We start from the raw sequence: 9,734 nt of genomic DNA on the forward strand, positions 1-9,734 counted from the left end.
GCACACTAACACTATCCTACACACACTGGGGACAATTTTTCCATTTACACCAAGCCAATTAACCTACAAACCTGCGCATCTTTGGAGCGTGGGAGGAAACCGAAGATCTCGGAGAAAACCCACGCGGGTCACGGGGAGAACGTTCAAACTCCGTACAGACAGCACCCGTAGCCGGACACGCTAGAGGCAGGAAACATGTTCCCGATGTTGGGGTGTCCTGAACCAGGGGGCACACAGTTTAAGAATAAGGGGTCGGCCATTTAGAACGGAGTTGAGGAAAACATTTTCTCACAGAGAGTGGTGAGTCTGTGGAATTCTCTGCCTCAGAGGGCGGTGGAGGCCGGTTCTCTGGATACTTTCAGGAGAGAGCTAGATAGGGCTCTTAAAGATAGTGGTGTCAGGGGATATGGGGAGAAGGCAGGAACGGGGTACTGACTGTGGATGATCAGCCATGATCACAGTGAATGGCGGTGCTGGCTCGAAGGGCCGAATGGCCTCCTCCTGCACCCGTTGTCTTTGTGGTGCACACACGGTGAGTGGTGGGGAAGGGATGGTACATGTGAAAACGCAAGGTGATGGCACGGCCAGGACTTCACCACACTGCCGTACGGTGATGGTTTGCGGCGAGCATGTGGCGGACATTCCCCGGCAGGGAGAGAGTCTGGGACTGTTCTTCGGGAGAGGAGGGGATTGAACAGGGCGCTGTTGGGGGGTTGGGTGGTGGGGGTTCTCCTTCAATCCCTCCCCCTCAGCGTGATGGAGCCGGACACAACCTCTCCCGCCTGGTGCCTTCCTTGCCCCTCCCCGCCACTTCAGTGGGGAACGGCAGCTTCCGCGGGGGCTGGAGTTTGAGGGGGGGTGTGGGTAGTGGTACCGCCCCCCTCACCCGCGCCCGGGGACCCCGCCTCCTCGGGTGCTGGCAGACCAGCCTCGGGAGAGGGGGCAGGACCGGGACCGGCCAGCTCCGCATTGGAGGAGAGGCCGCCGGGCGCGGGGGGGAAACCGCCGGCGTCGTCCGGCGCTGCCTCCCCGCCGTGCGTGGCCCGGTGAGCCCGGAGCGCTGAGGGACGTCCGAACACCTGGCTGCACTCGGGGCATGGGTGTGCACGGCGGCGCGCCAGCAGGGGGCGGCCGAAGGCCTTGCCGCGGGCGAATGGTCTCTCGCTGCCGTGAGCGCACCTGTGCAGCAAGAGCCCCGACGAGCGGGCAAAGGCCTTGCCGCAGTCGGTGCAGGAATACGGGCGCTCACCGGCGTGCAGCCGCCGGTGTGCCAGCAGGCCGGAGGAGCGGGCAAAACGCTCGCCACACAGCTGGCAGGTGAAGGGGCGTTCGGTGCTGTGCACGGCGCGGTGTGCCAGCAGGCTGGAGGAGCGGGCAAAGGCCTTGCCACAGAGCGGGCAGGTGAATGGGCGCTCGCCAGTGTGGACCCGCCGGTGCTCCAGCAGGTGGTCAAGGCGGGTGAAGCCCTTACCACAGGACGGGCAGGGAAAGGGACGCTCACCGCTGTGGGTACGCCGGTGCTGCCACAGGCTGGACATGCGGGTGAAACCCTTGCCGCACTCAGCGCACACAAAGGGTCTCTCTCCGGTGTGTATGCGCTGGTGCTCCCGCAGCCCCCGTGCGCTCTTGAAACGCTTGCCGCAGTGGGAGCAGCCGAAGAGTCGCTCGCCGGCGTGGGTCCGCCGGTGCTCCCGCAATGCCCGCGAGCTGTCAAACGCCTCACCGCAGTACGGGCAGTCGTACGGCTGGCCACTGGTGTGCACGCGCTGGTGAGACAGGGCGTGGGAGGCCATGGCAAAGCGCTCTCCACACACCGGGCAGGGGAAGGGACGGTCGCCGGCGTGCACCCGCTGGTGGGACAGCAGCTTGGAGGAGTGGGTGAAGCCCTTGCCGCACTGGGCGCAGGTGAAGGGGCGCTCGCCGGTGTGGGTGCGCTGGTGCTCCAGCAGGCTGTTGGAGCGGGTGAAGCCCTTGCCGCAGTCGCTGCAGGTGTAGGGCCGCTCCCCGGTGTGCAGGCGCCAATGCACCTTCAGGTCTGGCGACGTCTTGAAGCCTTTTCCGCAGTCGGAGCAGGTGAAGGGCCGCTCACCGCTGTGCACCCGCCGGTGACGCAGCAGCCCCGACGACTGGGCAAAGCTCTTGCCGCAGGTGGAGCAGCCAAAGGGCTTCTCGCCCGTGTGCACCCGCTGGTGGATCTTCAGGTCCTGCGCCGTCTTGAAGCCCTTGCCACAGTCGGAGCAGCCGAAGGGCCTCTCGCCGGAGTGCACGCGGTAGTGCCGCAGCAGGCTGTCGTAGCGGGTGAAGCCCTTCCCGCACTCCGAGCAGGCAAAGGGGCGTTCTCCTGTGTGCACCCGCCTGTGGGTCTCCAGCAGGCACGGGTACAGCCAGGTCTTGCCACACACGTCGCACTCATAACGCTTCTCCTTGTTGTGCCCCGCCATGTGGTCCTCCACTGCCGCCAGCCCCTCGAAGCTCAGCCCGCACACCGAGCAGATGTGGGGGTCTCCGGCAATCAGGCCGCCCTCCATGGCCGCTCACGTCCCCGTCTCTCCGTCCACGGTAATGGCTCCTAAACCCTGCAGGAGGGGAACATAGAGGGTCAACAAGCTGGCAAACAGGACATTACTAACACATATTAGGTGCGTTTATGGCGGAGAAACGGTTATATAATTCTGGGCGGCACAGTGGCACAGCTGCTGCCTCACCGCCAGAGACCCGGGTTCAAACCTGACTACGGGTGCTGTCTGTACGGAGTTTGTACGTTCTCACCTTGACCTGCGTGGGTTTTTACTCCGGGTGCTCCGATTTCCTCCACCATTTCAAAGACATTCAGGGTTGTAGATTAATCAGCCTCCACAAAATTGTTAAATTGTCCCTAATGTGCGTAGAACAGTGCTAGTGTACGGGGTGATCGCTGGTCAGCGCGGACTCCGTGGGCTGAAAGGCCTGTTTCCGCGCTGCATCTCTAAACTAAACTAAACCAAAGAAGAGTCTCGACCCAAAACGTCACCCATTCCTTCTCTCCACAGATGCTGCCTGTCCCACTGAGTTACTCCAGCACTTTGTGTTTATCTTCCCCACAGATGCTGCCTGTCCCGCTGAATTACTCCAGCAATTTATCATAGTCATAGTGATACAGCGCGGAAACAGGCCCTTCGGCCCAACTCACCCACACCGACCAACATGTCCCATCTGCACTAGTCCTACCTGCCCGTGCTTGGTCCATATCCCTCCAAACCTGCCCTATCCATGTACCTGTGCAACTGTTTCTTAGACGATGGGATAGTCCCAGCCTCAACTACCTCCTCTGGCAGCTTGTTCTATACACCCACCACCACCTGTGTGAAAAAATTACCTCTCAGGTTCCTATTAAAGCTTTTCTCCTTCACCTTGAACCCATGTCCTCTGGTCTTCGATTCCCCTACTCTGGGCAAGAGAGGCATCTATTCCTCTCATGATTTTGTACACCTCTATATATCCCCTCATCGTCCATGGAATAGAGACCCAGCCTACTCAACCTCCTCCTATCGCTCACACCCTCTAGTCCAGGTCTTCTTAAACTGGTGAATGGTTCACCCAAGGGTGAATGAAATTATTTTGGGTTGAATGAAGGGTGAACGACATAATTTATTCAGATATTTATATATATTTTTCTGCACTTAAAAAAGGCATTGCCATGAAAGTGGTGAAACATAGAAACATAGAAATTAGGTGCAGGAGTAGGCCATTCGGCCCTTCGAGCCTGCACCGCCATTCAATATGATCATGGCTGATCATCCAACTCAGTATCCTGTACCTGCCTTCTCTCCATACCCCCTGATCCCTTTAGCCACAAGGGCCACATCTAACTCCCTCTTAAATATAGCCAATGAACTGGCCTCAACTACCTTCTGTGGCAGAGAATTCCAGCGATTCACCACTCTGTGTGAAAAATGTTTTTCTCATCTCGGTCCTAAAGGATTTCCCCTTTATCCTTAAACTGCGACCCCTTGTCCTGGACTTCCCCAACATCGGGAACAATCTTCCTGCATCTAGCCTGTCCAACCCCTTAAGAATTTTGTAAGTTTCTATAAGATCCCCCCTCAATCTTCTAAATTCTAGCGAGTACAAGCCGAGTCTATCCAGTCTTTCTTCATATGAAAGTCCTGACATTCCAGGAATCAGTCTGGTGAACCTTCTCTGTACTCCCGCTATGGCAAGAATGTCTTTCCTCAGATTTGGAGACCAAAACTGTACGCCAGGTGTGGTCTCACCAATACCCTGTACAACTGCAGTAGAACCTCACTGCTCCTATACTCAAATCCTTTTGCTATGAATGCTAACATACCATTTGCTTTCTTCACTGCCTGCTGCACCTGCATGCCTACTTTCAATGACTGGTGCAGCATGACACCCAGGTCTCGTTGCATCTCCCCTTTTCCTAATCGGCCACCTTTTAGATAATAGTCTACTTTCCTGTTTTTGCCACCAAAGTGGATAACCTCGCATTTATCCACATTATACTGCATCTGCCATGCATTTTCCCACTCACCCAGCCTATCCAAGTCACCTTGCAGCCTCCTGGCATCCTCACAGCTAACAGCCCCCCAGTTTCGTGTCATCCGCAAACTTGGAGATGTTGCATTCAATTCCCTCGTCCAAATCATTAATATATATTGTAAATAGCTGGGGTCCCAGCACCGAGCCTTGCGGTACCCCACTAGTCACTGCCAGCCATTGTGAAAAGGACCCGTTTACTCCTACTCTTTGCTTCCTGTCTGCCAGCCAGTTCTCAATCCACTTCAATACTGAACCCACAATACCGTGTGCTTTAAGTTTGTATACTAATCTCTTATGTGGGACCATGTCGAAAGCCTTCTGGAAGTCTAGATATAACACAACCATTGGTTCTCCCTTATCCACTCTACTAGTTACATTCTCGAAAAATTCTATAAGATTCGTAGACATGATTTACCTTTCATAAATCCATGCTGACTTTGTCCAATGATTTCACTTTCCAAATGTGCTGCTATCCCATCTTTAATAACTGAATCTAGCAGTTTCCCCACTACCGATGTTAGACTAACTGGTTTGTAATTCCCCGTTTTCTCTCCCCCTCCCTTTTTAAAAAGTGGTGTTACATTAGCTACCCTCCAATCCTCAGGAACTACTCCAGAGTCTAAAGAGTTTTGAAAAATTATCACTAATGCATCCACTATTTCTGGGACTACTTCCTTAAGTACTCTGGGATGCAGCCTATCCGGCCCTGGGGATTTATCGGCCTTTAATCCATTCAATTTACCTAACACCACTTCCCGGCTAACCTGGATTTCACTCAGTTTCTCCATCTCATTTGACCCGCGGTCCCCTGCTATTTCCGGCAGATTCTTTATGTCTTCCTTTGTGAAGATGGAACCAAAGTAGTTATTCAATTGGTCTGCCATGTCCTTGTTCCCCATGATCAATTCACCTGTTTCTGACTGCAAGGGACCTACATTTGTTTTAACTAATCTCTTTCTCTTCACATATCTATAAAAACGTTTGCAGTCAGTTTTTATGTTCCCTGCCAGTTTTCTTTCATAATCTATTTTCCCTTTCCTAATTAAGCCCTTTGTCCTCCTCTGCTGGACTGAATTTCTCCCAGTCCTCTGGTAGGCTACATTTTCTGGCTAATTTGTACACTTCATCTTTTGTTTGATGTTTTTTTTCTCTCTAACTAATTTTCTAATTTCAAAGTAACAGGATATTACCCAAATTTACTGTATTTTTAGGATAGAAACATAGAAATTAGGTGCAGGAATAGGCCATTCGGCCCTTCGAGCCTGCACCGCCATTCAATATGATCATGGCTGATCATCCAACTCAGTATCCCGTACCTGCCTTCTCTCCATACCCTCTGATCCCCTTAGCCACAAGGGCCACATCTAACTCCCTCTTAAATATAGCCAATGAACTGGCCTCGACTACCCTCTGTGGCAGAGAGTTCCAGAGATTCACCACTCTCTGTGTGAAAACATTTCTTCTCATCTCGGTTTTAAAGGATTTCCCCCTTATCCTTAAGCTGTGACCCCTTGTCCTGGACTTCCCCAACATCGGGAGCAATCTTCCTGCATCTAGCCTGTCCAACCCCTTAAGAATTTTGTAAGTTTCTATAAGATCCCCTCTCAATCTCCTAAATTCTAGAGAGTATAAACCAAGTCTATCCAGTCTTTCTTCATAAGACAGTCCTGACATCCCAGGAATCAGTCTGGTGAACCTTCTCTGCACTCCCTCTATGGCAATAATGTCCTTCCTCAGATTTGGAGACCAAAACTGTACGCAATACTCCAGGTGTGGTCTCACCAAGACCCTGTACAACTGCAGTAGAACCTCCCTGCTCCTATACTCAAATCCTTTTGCTATGATAGCTAACATACCATTCGCTTTCTTCACTGCCTGCTGCACCTGCATGCCTACTTTCAATGACTGGTGTACCATGACACCCAGGTCTCGCTGCATCTCCCCTTTTCCTAATCGGCCACCATTTAGATAATAGTCTGCTTTTCTGTTTTTGCCACCAAAATGGATAACCTCACATTTATCCACATTATACTGCATCAGCCAAACATTTGCCCACTCACCCAGCCTATCCAAGTCACCTTGCAGTCTCCTAGCATCCTTCTCACAGCTAACACTGCCCCCCAGCTTAGTGTCATCCGCAAACTTGGAGATATTGCCTTCAATTCCCTCATCCAGATCATTAATATATATTGTAAATAGCTGGGGTCCCAGCACTGAGCCTTGCGGTACCCCACTAGTCACTGCCTGCCATTGTGAAAAGGACCCGTTTACTCCTACTCTTTGCTTCCTGTTTGCCAGCCAGTTCTCTATCCACATCAATACTGAACCCCCAATGCCGTGTGCTTTATTTTGTATACTAATCTCTTATGTGGGACCTTGTCGAAAGCCTTCTGGAAGTCCAGATACACCACATCCACTGGTTCTCCCCTATCCACGCTACTAGTTACATCCTCATTTACTGTATTTTTAGGATGTTCAAAAAGTTGAATAAAACAAACACTTAAGAAATGAGGGTGAACAAAAGTGCTGGATAAACTCAGCGGGTGCGGCAGCATCTATGGAGCGAAGGAAATAGGCAACGTTTTCGGGCCGAAACCCTTCTTCAGAAATTAGTTAATTTAATTTAACTTAATTTAAGTTTAATTTAACTTAAGAAATTAGTTAATTTATGTTTTTTGCTCATGTGTCAAAATAAATTCTATATAAAATTATACACAATGGAGAATAAGATGAAAATTACAAAAAAAACATAAGAAAATGTAGTCATAGAAACATAGAAAATAGGTGCAGGAGGCGGCCATTCGGCCCTTCGAGCCAGCAGCACCATTCATTGTGATCATGGCTGATCGTCCCCAGTCAATAACCCGTGCCTGCCTTCTCCCCATATCCCTTGACTCCACTAGCCCCTAGAGCTCTATCCAACTCTCTCTTAAATCCATCCAGTGACTTGGCCTCCACTGCCCTCTGTGGCAGGGAATTCCACAAATTCACAACTCTCGGTGAAAAAGTTTTTTCTCACCTCAGTCTTAAATGACCTCCCCTTTGTTCTAAGACTGTGGCCCCTGGTTCTGGACTCGCCCAACATTGGGAACATTTTTCCTGCATCTCGCTTGTCCAGTCCTTTTATAATTATATATGTTTCTATAAGATTCTGCCCCTCATCCTTCTAAACTCCAGTGAATACAAGCCCAGTCTTTTCAATCTTTCCTCATACGACAGTCCCGCCATCCCAGGGATCAATCTCGACAACCTGGTCCAGGGTGAATGAAATTATGTGATAAAGACTCAATGGTGAATGACACTGAAGTAGTTTAAGAAGCACTGGTGTAGTCCTTTGTGTCTGTGTTCTTCACCACAGATGCTGCCTGAACTCCCCCTCCTATCCCCCTCCCTCATCGCTCTCCACCCCCCTCACCCTCCATCATCCCCCTCTCATCTCATCCCCCCCCCCTCACCCTCCATCATCCCCCTCTCATCTCATCCCCCCCCCCCCCTCCCTTCCCGCTCCTCCCCCCGTGAGGCGGGACCATTTCTCCCTGAGGGGGCAAGGGTGAGGGGGGAAGGGGAGGGGATGGGGGAGGGGAGTGGGGGTAAAGGGGGGGGGGCCGCACCGACCTGGGGGCGCCGAGCATCCGGTAACCCCGTCGAGCCGCTCGTCCGCTCGCCCGCCCGGGGTCGCGCGCCCTCCGCCCTGACGTGCGCGCCGCCCCCTGCGCCGTGACGTCGCGCTCACCCCGCCCCCCTGCGCCGTGACGTCCGACTCACCCCGCCCCCCTGCGCCGTGACGTCACATTGCCCACCCTGCGCCGTGACGTCCGACTCACCCCGCCCCGCTGCGCCGTGACGTCCGACTCACCCCGCCCCGCTGCGCCGTGACGTCCTGATTACCCTGCCCACCCTGCGCCGTGACGTCCGACTCACCCCGCCCCGCTGCGCCGTGACGTCCCGTTCTCCCCGCCCCCACCCTGCGCCGTAACGTTCTGATCACCCCGCCCCCCTGCGCCGTGACGTCTCCTTACCCACCCTGCGCCGTGACGTCCTGATCACCCCGCCCCCCTGCGCCGTGACGTCCGACTCACCCCGCCCCCACCCTGCTCACCCCGCCCCCACCCTACGCCGTGACGTTCTGCCATCCCGCCCCCCTGCGCCGTGACGTCCGACTCACCCCGCCCCCACCTGCGCCGTGACGTCACCGCCAATCCGAGGGAAGATGGCGGATGATTTAAATGTCGAAGGTGGACGCGAAATGCTGGAGTAACAGCGGGATCTCGGGAGAGAAGGAACTGGGCGACGGGTCCACCACGGGGGGACGCGCAAACTCCACACGGACAGCGCCGGTGGTCGCCCTGCCCGGAGTCAGGCCCTTCGGCCCCTCATGTCTGTGCTACCCCGGGCTTTCTCCAACACAGCTTGCACTGTTCTGCACTGGATGTTGCATTTATTGCGTTTGTCATCACCGTATGTGCACTGTCTGCTCTGGCGGCTGCGTGTGAACGGACGATTTCATCGCCTCCCGGTCAATGTGCAGAACAACAAACTAATGAAGCATCTGGAACACAGTTCTCCTGGGTTGCTGCAGGCTGAAGCATCAAACTACTACCCTGTTCAGCCCCGTCAGTCCCACAGCACAGAAACACACAGCCATGCCTGTCGAAGCTAGTCCCACATGCCCACGTCTGGCCCCTCACCCTCTCTGCCTTCCCCACCCATGCCTTTAGAAAGGAGATGAGGAGGAATTTCTTCAGCCAGAGGGTGGTGAATCTGTGGAATTCATTGCCACAACGGCAGTGGAGGCCAAGTCACCAGCGTATTGTTTAGATTTTAGATAACAATCAGCACGGGAGCACCTTAAGGCTGCTGCTCAGCCCCCTGCTGTACTCACTCCATACTCATGACTGCGTAGCCGGACATAGTGGGAACTCTATCATCAAATTCACCGACGACACCACTGTTGTGGTACGAATCACTGATGGTGACGAGTCAGTGTATAGAAGTGGGATCGACCAATTGACCAAATGGTGCCAGCACAATAACCTGGCTCTCAACACCAGCAAAACCAAGGAATTGATTGTGGACTTTGGCAGGGGTAGGATAGGGATCCACAATCCCGTTTATATCAACAGGATGATGGTGGAAAGGGTCAAGAACTTCAAATTCCTGGGCGTGCATATTTCCGAAGATCTTTTCCAGCACAT

General features: G+C 53.5%; 1 protein-coding gene across 1 annotated transcript; it reads right to left on the reverse strand.

Moving 5' to 3' along the window:
• Positions 1 to 812: 812 nt before the first annotated feature.
• On the reverse strand, positions 813 to 8,246 carry LOC116981461 (gastrula zinc finger protein XlCGF17.1-like). The gene is made up of 3 exons (XM_033034513.1): positions 8,155 to 8,246; positions 1,896 to 2,576; positions 813 to 1,310 (listed from the first exon to the last, which is right to left on the reverse strand). Exons 2-3 carry the CDS (start codon positions 2,526 to 2,528, stop codon positions 813 to 815), a joined length of 1,131 nt encoding a protein of 376 aa, XP_032890404.1. The 5' UTR covers positions 2,529 to 2,576; positions 8,155 to 8,246.
• Positions 8,247 to 9,734: the final 1,488 nt, after the last annotated feature.

This window comes from Amblyraja radiata, chromosome 15 (genome assembly GCF_010909765.2).
Source record: "Amblyraja radiata isolate CabotCenter1 chromosome 15, sAmbRad1.1.pri, whole genome shotgun sequence".
NCBI classification, from domain to species: Eukaryota; Metazoa; Chordata; class Chondrichthyes; order Rajiformes; family Rajidae; genus Amblyraja; species Amblyraja radiata.

Coding starts and splice junctions, on each gene's coding strand:
- LOC116981461 (XM_033034513.1), bottom strand. CDS start 2,528: ATGGAGGGCGGCCTGATTGCCGGAGACCCCCACATCTGCTCGGTGTGC. Junction 1,311..1,895: donor GCCCCTTCACCTGCGCCCAG/TGCGGCAAGGGC, acceptor TTCACCTGCCAG/CTGTGTGGCGAGCGTTTTGC.